The sequence below is a fragment of the Emydura macquarii genome, unplaced genomic scaffold (assembly GCF_026122565.2).
Source record: "Emydura macquarii macquarii isolate MOO-44397 ecotype Brisbane River unplaced genomic scaffold, CSIRO-AGI_Emac_v2 contig_2205, whole genome shotgun sequence".
NCBI classification, from domain to species: Eukaryota; Metazoa; Chordata; order Testudines; family Chelidae; genus Emydura; species Emydura macquarii.
Window position 1 is genome coordinate 23,383,297 of NW_027132342.1, and position 16,442 is coordinate 23,399,738.

The following is a 16,442-nucleotide window of genomic DNA, read 5'->3' on the forward strand; positions in this document are numbered from 1 at the left end:
CTGTCCCAAAGAGCTTACAGTCTAAGAGCTTATCTACATGAACAATTAGTTTGTGGCAAACTGGGGTGTGAATCTACTCTGCATTTGCCTGCTGTGGACTAACTGTCCATGTGCACGCTGCTGATGCGCATTAACAGTTCGTTAATGGGCTGTAATCTAGTCCTGTTTCAAAGAGGACTGGATCAAAGTGCCTTAATTGATACAAAGAGAGACAAAGAATTTCCAAAATCTTAGGTTCTTCTTTAAGTAGTGTCTCTCTGGGTTCTCCACTTCAGGTGCCCCATGTGCCTTTGATCAGAGATTTTCAAGAGTTGTGTCCATTCAGCCTGGGAATGCGTCCTACACATCCTTGTGCCCTGCACTGAGGCTATATAGTATATAGGGCTTTGCAGACAAATTATCTTGAAGTCCTTCTCAATCACCTTGGCCTGAGACAGAGCTCTAGCATGTCTACTAAAATTTCAGTATTAGTTTGGCTTAATATAGTTGTTAAGTAGTTAGTTTTTACTAGCAAGAAGACTAAACTGTTTTTCCTCTCTCTTCCCTTTGTGGAGGCTTGCTTTCCTTAGGAGGGCATGCCCAGCTCTCCAGGCTTCAAATGCTGTCTCACTTGCCAGGAGGCCATCCCTGCTATTGACAGCCACTCCAAGTGGGTTTTGCTGCCTGGGGGAGTCTCACATCCCACAGAGGAGTAACTTCTTTCTAGCCCTTAAATCCAGGGTGAGGAAGAACCAGGAGATCAAGTCGAGGCCTCCTGTGATGGAGAACTCACTTTGCCCTGCCTCAGAGCACCCTCTGTATATCAATCTCAGAGTAGATCTTTCACCTCTTCAACTGCAGCTCAGCATTTCCCCCAAAAAGGGAAAGCTTCAGATACTTCCAAAAGTCCCAGGAAGAGAAGCTCTTTAAGTTACCTTTCAAAGAGTCCTAAAAGACTATAATCCCCCATTGAGTTGATGGTCTCAGAATTGCTGGCTTCTTCTACCCAGCATCATTCAGACTGCAGGTTCCTCTCTTAGCGGCAGAGTCAGGAAACCCTGTAGTTCTTCTAAAAGCAAACATGGCAATAAGCAGGCTTTGGTACAGCCAGGGCATCAGAGATGGCAAGGAGAGACATTCCTCCAGACTGGTACCATTGGACGTAACCCTACCTCTAGTAATCCCCTTGATGGGTCCCTCAGTACCATATAAATTGAAGCATCTGCCTCTATTGGCACCGTCATTGGGGCCATCTAAACCTTCAGTACTGTCCACTTTGAGAGCAACCATCACGTCAGCACGGATGCACCATTTGGTGCCTCAAGAATTTAGGTACTTGAAGAACTTGACTATAATGGAGGAACCGGAGACCACGCTAATCATGGGCATCAAAGGCCTCTCAGTACCTGGACCTGTTCAATGACCAGATGTTCATCTATCACTGGTACTACCTGACTCACCACCCTTTTAAGCTGGGGCTTCTCCATTGGACAGGCACTTGCCAGAGGAAAATCTTTAACCTCTAAGTCTTGTAAGAACATTGAGAAGGAATCAGAGTGCACCTGTAGCCTAGGCACTCCTCCTCCAAATCTGCGCCTAAATCGGTATAGTTGGCTCTGGCACCACAAGAGGCACTGTCAAGTCTGGTTCCGGAAAAGCCACCATCAAATTATTCAGCTCCAAAACAAGACTGACTAGCCCTGAGGCATTTGGGTAGCAATAAATGTGTTTTGCCTCTCAGTTCCAGCGTCTCCAATCTTTCAAGAATCTGGTCCCTCAGCACCGCTGCAAGTGATTTCACCTCTGGTACCACAGTTACCTGTTCCCGGACAAATGATCTCTCAGTACCTTCCAAGGGGAAGCCTGCTATGATGGTGTCTCTTCGCCCATCTCCTGGCTTCTGGCACTGGTCTCTGGCACCAACTGGATCAGCTCCACCATGGTCAGATGAAGTGGAGTCCTCCTCATCGGACTTGGAGGTGGGGTCATGTGTATCTCAACCCCAAAGCAGGACCCACCAGTCTTTGCACAGATCCTCTTTTCCTGGTTACCATTGTGACCCTTCAGTGGCACCTCCCATAGGAATGGGGCAGGAACAATGCAGCCTCTCTCCGTATCAATAATGGCCACTTTGGAACCCTTGGGGATTTCTCCAAATGTCCAGATCTCCCCCACATCATGCATACTCAGTGTCCTCATCTAGAAGGGCTGAGTCTCTGCACTGAGCAACTCTGTCCCTAGAATCCAGTAATGGTCGTGGTACTGATCATCAGGAGGAGCTTACAGAGCCAGAGCAACAGCTGGTAGTGGAGAATTTATCTCTTTCAGTCTTGACTTCCTTTTTGTCCACACCAGATGAGGCGCTTTCATTTGGCACAACTTCACCTCCTCCTGATGATTTTAAAGTTTATCAGGAGTTAATAAAAGAGAGTGTCCGCAGACCTAGTTGTCCAGGTTGTAGAGATCAGGGAATCTTCACATTGCCTTGTCACATCACATTGACATTTTATCATTGATGGGTCCCTCCCAGGTAGCTCTGCCAATTACTGAGGTGATAGAGCCTATAAAGGCTGTATGGCGGACTCCATCTTCACTGCCTCCCACCTCGAAAAAAACAGGAAGAAAATATTGTTTTCCCTCTCAAGGTTTTGAGTATCTCTGTACTCACCCAACAATGGGCTCATTAGTCATATAATGAGAGTGTCATGGGCACTAGGCTACCACTCCCATCCTGCTATTTCAGCTCTTGTTCCTGGACCTGGGAACTGCAAAGCAGGCATTTTGATGGGCCAGTCAGAGTCGGCATACCAGTCTCCATATCTTCAGACCCAAACATCTCACCTTTGCAAATTGTATGTCCCACTTCCACAGTGCTTAGTCTCAGAGTACTTCAGACCAGACTGTCTTGAGCACAGTGGAAGGTGGATGTGTTCTCCAGTTCGCTTCTACTTCTTCCTCCAATCCCTACTCCCTGTCCCTCTTCAGAGACTTCTTTCATGAGATTTCAGTCAATTCCCAGTACTGAAGGATGCCGCGGTCACTGGGCTTCAAGCCCTGTGTTTCCTGCAATCAGGCTATGCCATGAGTGACTTGCACTCAAGCTGCCTAAACTGTCTCAGGGAAGCTCATATTAGGGAGCATTGCTAAAGCTGCAGATTCTTTAAGCCTTACATGAAGAAAGATCATAAAGCCAGGCTAAAGTTTCTGCTAATGGAGGTAGCCTTGAGACCTCCATCTGAACCAAGTTGGTCAGACTCGGCACCGAGTGCCTTAGTATTGGTAAGAAGTGTGTCTCTTACCTTGCATGAGTCCTGACATTGTTCACCTCCTCAGTGCCTAAGAAGAGACACAAGAAGCAGACTGCTGAAAGGGGGAGATCTCTAGCACGGAAGTCTGCTAGGCATGGGGATAAGAGTAGAGTGCGGTCTAAATCTAAACACTCCTTTGCTTACGTACTGCAGAAGACAGCACTCTTGAGTCCAGCACCTAGGCAGGTTCCACTGAGTCTGGAGTGAGAAGGAGCTCCTTCCACATCCATTGCACCACACCATATCAATACTGTCTTGATACCAACCATGCTTGGAGATGTTTGCAGCTGTCAAGGACCGCCTGACCCCGTTGGTGCTGGTATCATGTACAGTACAACCTCAGTACTGATCACCAACACTGTCTAGAATGGCACCTTTGTAGTCAGCAGAAGGAGAGTTGTCATCTTCTGAATTGGAGGTTGGGTTCTACATTTCCCATCTTTGGAGCTGCTCTTGCTACCCCTCCTCCAGAAGTTTCCACTCTTCCATGGATCCTATCACAGGAGTACCATTGAGTGGTTGTCCAGGAGGTAACTGGGGGTCTTTCCCTGTCCAGTGACATTTTTGGAATCTGTGGGGCTTTCCCCACCCTCCAAATCATTTTCCAGGCACTCCTATTCAGTGGCATCAGGAAGGCATGTGGCACCAACCCACCGGGCAGCACTCATTCCTGAGAGAGGTCTCTGAAAGGGACAGGGGCATCGGGGATCAACGTTAAAATTGAAAGACTTAAAAAAGTTAGACCTGATTGGTAGGAAGGTTTTATTTTACCAGGGGTTGCAACTCAGGATTGCAAACCAGCACACACTTTTGGGCAGGTATGATTTTATGTATGGGACTCCATGCTAAAATTTAAAGACATGCTCCCAGAAGAGGCTAGGCAAATGGATGAGGGAATATTGGTGGTGAGGGCCTTCCTGTAAGCTGCTCTGGATGCGAATGACTTAGCTGCCAGGTCCATGGCTTCAGCAGTGGCCATGCATAGGAGCTTCTGGTGTCAGTCCTCTGGGCTCCCGCAGGAGGTCCAACAGTTTGTGCAGGATCTGTCCTTTGAGGGTTCCTCGCTCTTTTCAGAGCAGCCTGACATTAAGCTCCATGCTTAAAGAGCTTGAGGGCAACCCTAAAGTCTCTTGGGTTGTACACCCAAGCCCCTTCCAAGAAATACTTCTGGCCTCAGCAATCCCTCTGGTATACTGCTCCAGCTGTCTGTCAGGACTTGCAGAGAAACAAGATTAGTGATTATTGGCATAGACCTCCCTCTTCTGCCTCTGCATCAAGGCCTGCCACACCTAGACATCCAGGGGGTTCTAAACAGGTGTTTTGATGGGCCACTAGAGGATGCCGTACCAGTTCCCAGGATGCTAGAATCCATTTTTCCTTTGTAGGAAAACTGCCTTTCCTGTTTGCTTAGTGTTTGGTCCCATATCACCACAAATGGTTGGGTGTTGAGCACAGTAGAAGTAGGCTACATTCTCCAGTTTATTTCTACCCCTCCTTCCTACTCTCCCTCATCATCCCTCTTTAGGGACCCATCGCATGAAGAACTTCTGGTCCAGGAGATTCAATCTCTCCTTCAGGTGGGAGCCATAGAGGAGGTTCTACAGAATTTTAGAGGGAAGAGTTTCCTATTATTTCCTAATCCTGAAAGCCAAGGGAGATCTTAGACCTATTTTAGACCTCTGTCAACTCAACAACTACCTCAAAAAGATAAAGTTTCACATGGTCTCTTAGCATCATGTGTCGATATATCATGGTCTCTTAGCATCATGTGTCGATATATCAAGGGCACAGAAATTTCCTCAGATTCATAGTGAAGAACTTGCATTACCAGTTCACAATGCTTCTGTTTGGCCTGTCTGCAGCAACACAAAATGTATAACCGTGGTAGCAGCGTTCCTCAGGAGATTAGGAGTGCAGGTCTACCCTTACCTGGATGACTGGCTAGTTAAGGACTGGTATGCAACTCATTCAGTCAACCTTCAAGGCATTTTGCCTGCTAATCAATACAGACAAGTCTATCTTTGCCTGATACAAAGGATAGAGTTTATAGGGGTTGGTTGGACTCTATCGAGGCCAGAGAGTTCCTCCCAGAGTTGAGATACAAATCTATTTGATCTCTCGTGACAGACTTCAAGATTCATTCAATCGCAACATCCTGAAACTGTCTGAGGCTCTGTGACAGTCCTCACTCAGAGGTTGGTTGGTAGCATAGCATCTCTTAGTGGTCAGGGCTTAGGCCCGTGACTTGTAGGGGGATTGTTCGAAGGGGAGCCTGGCTGAATCCACTGGGCTCTGACTAAGGGCCCTTTGAAGGTTAGCATTGATATGACAGCTGGGGATGCTTAAGACCTCCCTCCCTGGGACACTTCCTATCACTCCTCCTGCAGTTGTTCATAAGTTGTCGTCTGGGTTAAGATGGCATGAAGGATATCCACTTATCACAAGGCACTTTCTGGTAGCTGTGTATAGTGTGGGTATCTCTTCTCTCTTGAGTGGCTCTACTTCCTCCTATGGTATGGCCCCACTCTGAGCCAGATCAGTCCTAAGGTTTTCCCCTATGGGGGTAGTCCAAGCAAAATAAAGGGAATTAACAAAGTCTAGAGTTTGTATGAGAGGGAGAGGGGAATGCTTCCCTCTCAGGCTGTCTCTGTAGTAGGTCCTCCCTTTTCTCAGGGAGGGACCCTTGGACAGTTGTTTTAGGAAGAGATTCTGCCTTCCCCTCAGTTTATCTCTGCTGGAGCTGCAGGTTGTAGGTCTGCTCTCTTCCTTGGTCTGCCACCAAGTGAGCTGCCCTCCTGCCTTTTAACTCCTCCTCCAATTGGTGCATTTCCTACCGGTGTGGTGGGGCAGGGATGGCTGAATCCAGAGCAATGAACTGGCATCCCTTGTTGCCCAGTGTGGGGTTTGTATACCCTATCACAGGCTCCTAGGGCACATAGCCTTGTGCACATATGTAGTACAATACACGAGGCTGCACCTCAGGCTCATTCAGACATGGCTGGCCTTAGTATACTCACCAAGCCATCTTCCTGTGGACGCTACTCATGGTGCCTTGGTGGGTTCTAATTTTGCTAACTTGGTGATTGGATCCTCTCAATGTTTGTGCGGGCATTTCTTTCCTCTCCCTCAACTGTGAATTATTCTGGTCTCAGCTGTTTGAGCTTTAGGGTGGGGAGCTCCCCTAGATCCACTCTGAACTCAGAATCTTTGGTTCTTGACAGAGCTCTCTCTTCATACCAACATCAGAAAGCTCAGGGTGATTCATCTTGCCTGTCAGGCTTTCCTATCTCATATCAGTGGGAGAAACCTATTTCTCCATACAGACAACATCACAGTGATGTTTTACGTCAATAGTCGTGGAGGAACACATCATTCCTCCTGTGTCAGGAAGCAATTCATCTATGGGAATTTTGTTTAGCTCATTCAATCAACCTTGAGGCCTCCTATCTTTCAGGGGTGTGGAACAAACTAGCAGACCACCTGAGCAGGTCATTTTCCAGTCACCAGAAGTGGTCTCTTCATCCAGATGTAAGCAAATACATTTTCTGGCAGTGGGGGACTCCTCAAATAGACCTATTTGTGAACAAATACAACAGAAAATTCTACCAGTTCTCCTCTCTGGAAGGCCATAGTGCAGGGTCCATCACAGATGTCTTCCTGCTACTCTGGACAGGAAAGCTTTACTATGCTTTTCCCCCCAATCTCACCCCTACACAGAGTACTTCTAAAGATCAAGTGGGACCATGCCTGGGTTATATTAATAGCCCCAGTGTGGCCTCACCAATACTGGTTCTCCACTATACTGGACCTCTAAATGGCAACTCCCACCTCACACCCATTGCTCCCAGATTTTATCTCCCAGGACCATGGTTGGCTGCTCCACCCAAACCTGCAATCCGTTCATTTAATGCCCTGGAAGCTTCATGGTTAAGTCCCAAAGAACAGGCTTGGTTGGAGAAAGTTCACCAGGTCTTACTAAGCCCTCCACTAGGGCTACCTACCTGTCAAAATGGAAAGTGTTGTGTATCTGAGCTTGTCAAATCAGAGTCTCACTGATGCATTCATCCATCCAACAAATTCTTGACTGTTTGCTGCACCTGAAACAGCAAGCCTTAGCAATTTCCTCTATCAAGGTTCACCTAGCAGCAATATCAGCTTTCCACCCTCGCATGGATTACTGTTCTGTTTTGGAAAGATTGTACCCTCAATTAAGGGAGCCTCTTCCCTCTTGGGAGTTGAACTTGGTTTTGTCTAAACTTATGGGACTCCCATTTGAGCCTTTAACAACATGCTCCTTACTACACCTTTCACAGAAGGTGGTTTTCCTATCACTTATGCAAGAAGGGTCTCCAAGCTGCATGTTTTCACATCCGAGCCACCATACACAGTCTTCTTTAAAGATAAGGTGTACTTATTCTCTGATCTGAGTTTTCTCTCAAAGGTAGTTTCAGATTTTCATAGCAATCAATCAATATACTTACCTGTGTTTTATCCAAAACCAAAGACAAACAGAGATGAGCAATGGCAACGCACACTGGATGTTAGATGAGCACTGGTATTCTACATAGACAGGACCAAACCATTTCAGCAACCCACCCAATTGTTCATGGCTGTATTGCACAGAATGAAAGGTCTTCAAATCTCCTCGCAGAGAATTTCATCTTGGATAACTTCTATCTGTGCCTGATGTGATCTGGCAGGCGTTTCACTACCAGACAAACTGACTGCTCACTTCACAAGATTGCAATCATCCTCAATGGCATTCCTAGTGCAGATCCCTATCCTGGACATCTGTGAAGCATCAACCTGGTCATTAGTGCACACTTTCTCCTCGCATTAGGACATCACCCAATACCAAAGAGATGCTAACAAATTTGGTCAAGCTGTATTACAGTCTGTGTGTACATGAACTCCAGTTACTTCACATATTTAATTGCTTTGGAATCACCAAGAGTGGAATGCACATGCACAATCACTTAGAGAGGAAAATACAGTTACTAACCTTTTGTAACTGTTGTTCTTCAAAATGCGTTGCACCTCTCCATTCCATGACTTGCCCTGCCACCCCTCTACACTGGAGTTTCTGGAAAGAAGGAATTGAGGGGGCTCAGGGTCGGCTGAGCCCTTTATCCTGGTGACGGAGGCATGTGGCAGCAGAGGGCATTGGAATTTCTGGCAACTGTGCGTAGGGCCCATGCACACTAAGAGTGGAATGGATATGTGCAACACATCTCAAAGAACAACAGTCACTAAAGGTTAGTAATAGTTTTTTCCACATGGTCTCAGAGGGTAGGAGTTTTATTTCTAATATTACCTGGTTCCAATAGTAAAGAGAGTCTGACCAATTTTATATCTGTGTCAACTCAACAAATTCTTAAAAAGGATAAAGTCAGTATGGTCACTCTAGCTTCTATTATGCCTTCCCCTGATCCTGGGGACTGGCATGCTGCCCTTGACTTAAAAGATGCCTACTTCCATGTGGCAACCAATCAACTCACAGGAAATACCACCAATTTCTGGCAAGTCAAAACCATTACCTGTTCACTGTACTACCCTTTGGCCTGTCAGCAGCTCCCTGGGTTTTTACAAAGGTCATTTCAGTAATAGCTGCATTCCTTTGATGATCAGGAGTTCAGGTTTACTCCTAGATGAGTGGTTTGTCAAGGGCTGGTCCAAATGAGAAGTGCAGAGCAGTGTTGCCCTGATCCAGTCAACGTTCAATGCTCTGGGCTGTTAATTAACACAGAAAAACCTCTTCTCTCCCCAGTCTAGAGGATAGAGGTATAAGAGCTGTAGTAGACGCAACTTGAGCCAGGGCCTTTATTCTGGATTCCAGTTTCCAGGCAATTTGTTCAACTGTCATAGGTGTGAAGGCTCACCTGACCACAACAGCACGTAACTGTTTGAGGCTTCTGAGTCAATATGCCAGACTGCGACTCAGAACTCTGCAGGGCTGGCTGGCACCGGCCTACTCGCCAAGCTGCCATCAGTCTGTGGTAAGAGTGGCCTCCCTTGTTGTCTCCTCCCTAAATTGGTGGACAGATTAACCCAATGTATATGTTGACATTCCATTTGCCCACCCACAACCGACTCTCATGCTAGTAGCAGATGCTTCAGCCCTGGGATGGGGAGTCCACCTTGGTTCTCCACAGATGCAGGTTCTATGGTCCTCAGAGGACTTAACTTTATACATCATCAGGGAACTGAAAGCTGTCAGACTGGCTTGCCAGGTATTTCTATCACAGATCAGGGAAAGCAGCCTGTTAATCCTCACAGACAACATGGCAGCAATGTTTTACCTTGGCAATCAGGGGAGAGCTCCCTTTTCTCCACTCTCAAGAAGCAGCTCTACTCTGGGAAATCTATATTGTCAACTTAATATATCTAGAAGCATCTAACCTGCCAGGCATATAGAATGACCTAGCAGAATACCTGAACAGATCATTTATAAGTTATCACAAGTGGCCTCTTCTCCTAGCTGTGACCTGATACATCTTCCAGTGGGAGAGAAGGAGATTTCCCAAGTAGACCTATTTGCAACAAAGTCCAACAGAAGATGTCAGCAGTTCTGCTCCCTATGGGATCACAGTCTGGGTTCCATGACAGATACTTTTTTACTGACATAGTCAGGCATGCTTCTCTACTCTTTTCCACCAGTCCCACTCATTCACAGAGTATTGCTAAAAATAAGACAGGACCAGGCCAGAATCATATTTGTAGCCCCAGGAGAGGCCCATCAGCACTGATTCTCCACTCTCCTAGTGCTGTCAGTGAAAGCCCCAATCACTTCCACTGGACTTGGATGTAATCTCCCAGGATCATGATTGCATTCTCCACTTGAGCCTGCAATCCCTTCATTTAACAGCATGGATGCTCCATAGCTAAACACTAGAGAGCAAGCTTGCTTGAAGGCGTTAAAGAGATCCTGCTAAATAGTAGAAAGCCTTCTACAAGAGCGACTTACCTTGCTAAATGGAGGCATTTCTCCATCTGGTGTCATCAAGATATGGTATCAACATTCAGTTCTTCAGTTCAGCATATTTTTGACTACTTGTTACATCTGAAACACCAATATTTGGCAATTAGTTCCATCAAGGTACATCTGGCTGCTATTTCAGCATTCCATCCTAAGGTGGACAATTGTTCTATTTCTCCAATGGCATGTCCATAATTTTTTTTAAAGGGCTTAGTCAAATTATACCCTCAAGTACAAGACCCCATTCCCCTGTGGGATCTAACCTTGTCAAGACTTATGGATCCCCCATTTGAACTGTTGGTAACCTGCTCTCTGCTGCTTCTCCCCCTTGGCCAGAAGTGTGGGGGAACTGTGGGCATCAATGTTAGGACCTCCATATATGATCTTCTTTAGGGACGAGGTTTGCCTACGTCCTCATCCAAAGTGCCTCCTAAAGGCGTTTCCCTCTTTTTCTACATCAATAAGCCAATTTATTTGCCTGTTCTCTGCCCAAAACCACATACGAACAGGGAGGAAGAGTATTTGTATATCTTGGACATTGAAAGAGCCTTGGCATTTTACCTAGATAGAACCAGACACTTTCATAAATCTTATCAATGACTGACAGAGTAAGAGGTCAGTTGGTGTCACTCAGAAAATTTCTTCCTGAATCACATCTTGTATACCCACGTGCTATGATTTGTCTAATGTTGCTCCACCCATCAAAGTCACAGCTCATTTGATCAGTTGACAATCAACTTTAGTGGCCTTTCTGGCACAAGTTCTAATTGCAGATATTTGTAAAGCAGCCATCTGGCCCTCAATCCATATGTTTGCCTCCCACTATGAGCCAGTGCTGTGGCTCAAGACTTCAGAGACAATGCTAGAATGGGATGAGTTGTTCTCCAATCTTTATTGAAATAAACTCTGATCCCATCTCCTGTTATATAGCTTGTGAGTAACTAAGAGAGGAATACATGTGTGCAATCACTCAAAGAAGTAAAAACAGTTATTAACCTGTGCCTTAATTGTTGTTCTTTGAGATGTGTTGCTCATGTCCATTCCACAACCTGCCCTTCTACTCCTCTACATCATAATTATGGCAAGAAGGAACTGAGGTGGGCTAAGGATAGCTCTGCCATTTATACCTGCATGCGGAGGTACACACTAGCAGAGGGAGCTTGTGCCACCCAACAGGTACCACTGAGGACCAAGGTTTCTAATGGCCATGAGCTGGGCGCACAGACACCAAGAGTGGAATGGACATGGGGAACACATCTCAAAGAACAACAGTTATAGAATAGGTTAGTAACTATTTTTTATTGAACATCCTCCAGTCAGTAACACTGACCAGAGTTGCCCTCCTGACCAATGAGGCATTTCTTGTTCCTGCTAACATGGTTTGGCAGACCCCATCTTGGAAGAGGTCTGACAAAAATATTATATCCCCACCAAGGACTCTGCATTTGTGTTCTCCCATCTCCCGCCTAATTCTCTGGTGGTTGAGGCAGTCAACAAGCCACCAAAGGGCCCTATCTTTGTTTCCACAATTAAGACTCCAGATAAATATAGAGAAATCCACCCTAACCCCAGTACAGAAAATATATTTCATAGGGGCATCCTTGAATTTGCTGTCTGTCAGGGCTATCTTCTCATGCACAGATTCATTACCCTATCAAACCTTGTCAGAACTATTCAAAGGAGCCCTCAAACCTCAGTGAGGAACTGCCTCCAGCTCCTGGCTCACATGGCAGCTTGCACTTTCATCACAGATCATGCAAGATTACACCTTCGCTATTTTCAGGGGTGGTTCAGAACATCCACTTGCCAAACACACACACGTTAGACAAACAAGTTTCTCTTTCTTGCCAAGTGACAGATTCCCTAGACGGGTGGAAAGATCACCTGAATATTGGTGCCAGCATTCCATTTCTCCATCGGATGCCAAAAGTGACTATGGTGACAGATCATAGAATCATAGAATATTAGGGTTGGAAGGGACCTCAAGAGGTTATCTAATCCAACACCCTGCTCAAAGCAGGACATACTCCAACTAAATCATTCAAGCCAAGGCTTTGTCAAGTCAGGCCTTAAAAGCTTCTAAGGATGGAGATTCCTCCCTAGGTAACCATTCCAGTGTTTCACCACCTTCCCAGTAAAAAGATTTTCCTAATATCCAAGCTAGACCTCCCCCACTGCAACTTGAGACCATTGCTTCTTGTTCTGTCATGTGCCACCACTGTGAAAGCCTAGTTCCATCTTCCCTGGAACCATCCTTCAGGTAATTGAAGGCTGCTGTCAAATCACCCCTCACTTTTCTCTTCTGCAGACTAAACAAGCCTAGTTCCCTCAGCCTCTTCTCATAAGTCATGTGCTTCAGCCTCCTAACCATTTTTGTTGCCCTCCGTTGGATTCTCTCCAATTTGTCCACATCCTTTCTGTAGTGTGGGGGCCCAAAACTGTACACAATACTCCAGATGTGACCTCACCAGTGCCGAATAGAGAGGAATAATCACTTCCCTCGATCTGCTGGCAATGCTCCTACTAATGCAGCCCAATATGCAATTAGCCTTCTTGGCAACAAGCGCACACCATTGACTCATATCCAGCTTCTTGTCCACTGTAACCCCCAGGTCCTTTTCTGCATAACTGTTGCTTAGCTAGTCGGTCCCCAGTCTGTAGCAGTGCATAGGATTCTTCCCTCTTAAGTGCAGGATTCTGCACTTATCCTTGTTGAATCTCATCAGATTTCTTTTTTGTCTAGGTCACTCTGTATCCTATCCTTACCCTTCAGCGTATCTACCACTCCTCCCAGTTTAGTGTCATCTGCAAACTTGCTGAGGATACAATCCACTCCATCCTCCAGATCATTAATGAAGATATTGAACAAACCTGGCCCCAGGACTGACCGCTGTGGCACTCACCTTTTTACCAACTGCCAACTAGACACCGAACCATTGATCACTGCATCACTGCTGTGATTGGGGGCACATCTTGATGCTCATGCAAATCCGGGGCATCTGGTCACCTCAAGAGGCCAGCCTTCATATCAGCCTATTCGAATAAAGGGCAATCAGGAATGTCTGTTTTCATTTTCATCTTATCATCAGAGGAAAGTCTATCGAAATTATGACAAACAATATAGCCTGCATATTTTGTATCAACAGGCAAGGCAGAGAGAGAGATCCCTCTCTGTGTGCTGAAGCAGTAAAGATATGGAATTGGTGCATAGTCCATCACATTCACATTGTGACAATCTACCTTCCCAGAGTGCAAAACACCATGGTGAATGCTCTCAGCAGGCACTTCTCCCAGGACTACAAATGGGAATTGGATCCGTGAATACTAGATGACATATTTTTAACATGTGTGACAGGGCCAGACCTCATGGCTATGAAAGAGTGCTGGAAGGCATGTATATTAGCCCCAGGCTCCATAAAGCCCTCTTCCCTGGGTAACCCAGCTGGGGCTAATTCAAGACAATTGGGCCAGTTAGGCCACCTGGAGCCTATCAAAGAAGCTGCCCCAGCAGTTAAAAGCCTCCATTTCAGGCAGGCCAAGAGGGCGGAAAGGGAATTAACAGCCAGAGGAGAGGAGGCAGAGCAAAGCGAAGCAACGCAGAGCAAAGAGAAGCGGAGCGGAGCTGCCCTGCCCTGCTGCAGCTGTAGCTGCAGGGCTTGGGACTATCATCTGCTGCCGCTACCATACCGAGACGGAGAGGCTCCAGCCGGGGAAGGCTGAACAACCCTTCACGCCGGTACCAGGGAGCAGGCTACAGGCCGGGGGGCAACGGCCAGGCGACTCAGGGAAGGTAGTCGGTCTCAGGGACTAAGTAGGGTGAGACCACTCCTCACAGGGTCCCTGGGTCGGGGGCCCGGGGCAGAGGGCGGGACCGGGTCCCCCTCCTTCACTCTCCTCCCAGCCGCACCACTGGCGTAGCCGGTGAAGCGCAGGATCCACAGGGCGGAACAGGCGCACCCCGCCACACATGGTTGTTCCTGGAACTGGACCTCTTCCCTACTGTCACATACAGGAAGTGTCATCTGTTCTGTTCAGAAGCGGGCATCAAGGCCTCCATTTCCTGCAGGGTGCCCTCCCTTCTATCTTGGTTGAAGGGCCTGTATTTCATGTTTTCCTCAATGCCTCTAATTCTAAGGGTGATCAACAAGATCAGGTAGGACAAAGCCAGGGTTATCCTAATAGTCCCAACGTGGCCAAAACAAACATGGTACCCTTACTTCTTTTGATTGCTTCCTTGTCCCAGCAATCAATCTTTTGTGCATCCCTTGTCTCCTCTGTCAAGATGTCAGCTAAGTGATTCATCACAACCAAGAAATTTGCTGCTTCCAGGCATGGCTCTTTGATGGTTTGTGGGAATAGAATCTACCTGTCTGAAGAGGTATAGCAGGTATTTCTAAACAGCAGGAAAGCATTTATCTCTAGTACTTACCTTCAGAAGTGAAAAAAATTTAACTATTGATGTGAAAATCAGTGACTCACTCCTGAATCTTCTTCACTTGTGCTTATCTTGGATTATCTGCTACAACTGAAGAAAACAGGTTTAACAAGTAGCTTGTTTAAAGTTCATTTAGCTGTGATAAAGGCTTTTCTTTCTCTAGTTGAAGGGTTCTCAATGTTTTCTCACCCTACAACTGTAAGGTTCATTAGAGGACTGGGGAACGTCTTTCCTCAAATAAAGACCCCCACTTCAGTCTGGGATCTTAATCTAGTTCTCAGAGGTCTCACAAGATCCCTATTTTAATCAGTGGTGACCTATTCCTTACTGAACTTGTCTGGGAAGATTGCTTTTTAAACAACCATTATGTCAGCTCTCAGAGTTGGAGAAATCAAAACATTGATGGCCGATCTTCCCTTTACAGTATTCTTCAAGGACAAGGTTTCCTTATGTCAACACCCTAAATTCCTACCTAAGGACTTGTCCAAATTTTATCTGAATGAGACTCATTTTTTTCCCCGAAACCACACAGCTCAGGACAGGAAGTTTCTTTCCATACCTTAGATGTTAGAAGAGCATTGGTCTTCTATCTAGATAGGACCAAATCATTTCGGAAGTCTTCCAGACTATTTATCTCCATTGTGGACAGATCTAAGGGATCTAGTATTTCTACTCAGAGACTATCAAGATGGATTTCAGAGTGTATTGTCGCTTGCTGTGTTTCCCTGTGATAGTCTTTACTCGTGAGGAACGTTGCTTAGTGGTCAGGCCTTAGGCCCTTTGACATGCAGGGGTGGGGATGGAGTTGGGAGGGGAGCCTGGGTCCTCCCACTCCATTGGACTCTGGCCCAGGCCCTGTGTGGGCAACACAAAGGTCTGACACCCAGGAGCACCTTAAAGCTGCCCTCTCTGGGCCATTTCCTACCACCCCCTATTGTCCAAAGTTTGCAATCTGTAACAGGAGGCTGTGAAAGGGGTCAGCTCACTGCTTGGCACTTCTGCACAGCCAGGCATGGAATGGTAGCTCTCTCCTTCTTGGGGTGGCGACTGCCTCCTCTTGTGCCTTGACCCTCTAGCCAGAATAGTTCCAAGACTCTCCCATTCTGGGGTAGTCCATAAATAAAACACAGGAAAACAACACAAATAAACCTGGTTAGTAGGGGAGAGGGGGAAATGCCTCCCTTTCTGGGTATAACAGAAACAGGTCCTTCCTTACGTCAGGCAGGGACCTTCAGGCAGTTGAGGGAAGAGTACCTGTCTTCCCTCAGCCCTTTTCTCAGGAGCTGCAAGGTAGATGTCCTTTCTCTTCCCTGGTCTACCCACAAGTGAGCTGTTCTGCTCTCTTTAACAGCTTCTCCAGTTTGTGCATCTCTTGCAGGTGTGGCAGGGCAGGGCAGGCTGAGCCCAGAGCAGGTCCTTGTTGTCCAGTGTGGCGTTTATATATCCCATCACACCCTCTTTCTATAAAGAAAGGGAAACATATGTCAGTCCAACCAGGAGACAGTTGCCAGTCAAGAGAGTTTAAAAATGTAACCCAGGAAACATACACTTGTAAAAATCTTTAAAGAATTCTGAAAATTAAGATGCTTTACTTGGTATACGCTCTTTCCTTGATAATCCCAGTCTTTGCCTCAAAGGGTTATTTTTAATGTAGGATTTTATTATTATTAAACTTCATGTCACTGACCATGGCTATTAAACAACTGGGAAGATTTCTTTTTCAGGGAAGTAAGCCAGTTATTGA

General features: G+C 46.4%; 1 protein-coding gene across 3 annotated transcripts in view; it reads left to right on the top strand.

Annotated features, from left to right (window-relative positions):
• ANKS1B (ankyrin repeat and sterile alpha motif domain containing 1B) overlaps nucleotides 1–16,442 on the top strand; it is a 736,922-nt gene that overhangs the window by 147,969 nt on the left and 572,511 nt on the right. For 2 of the 3 annotated variants that reach the window (XM_067559741.1, XM_067559742.1), the window contains exon 7: nucleotides 15,378–15,398. The exons of the other annotated variant lie outside the window; for it this stretch is intronic. In XM_067559741.1, the coding sequence (XP_067415842.1) occupies nucleotides 15,378–15,398 (21 nt within the window). The remainder of the gene's footprint in view (nucleotides 1–15,377; nucleotides 15,399–16,442) is intronic. 3 annotated transcript variants of the gene reach the window in all.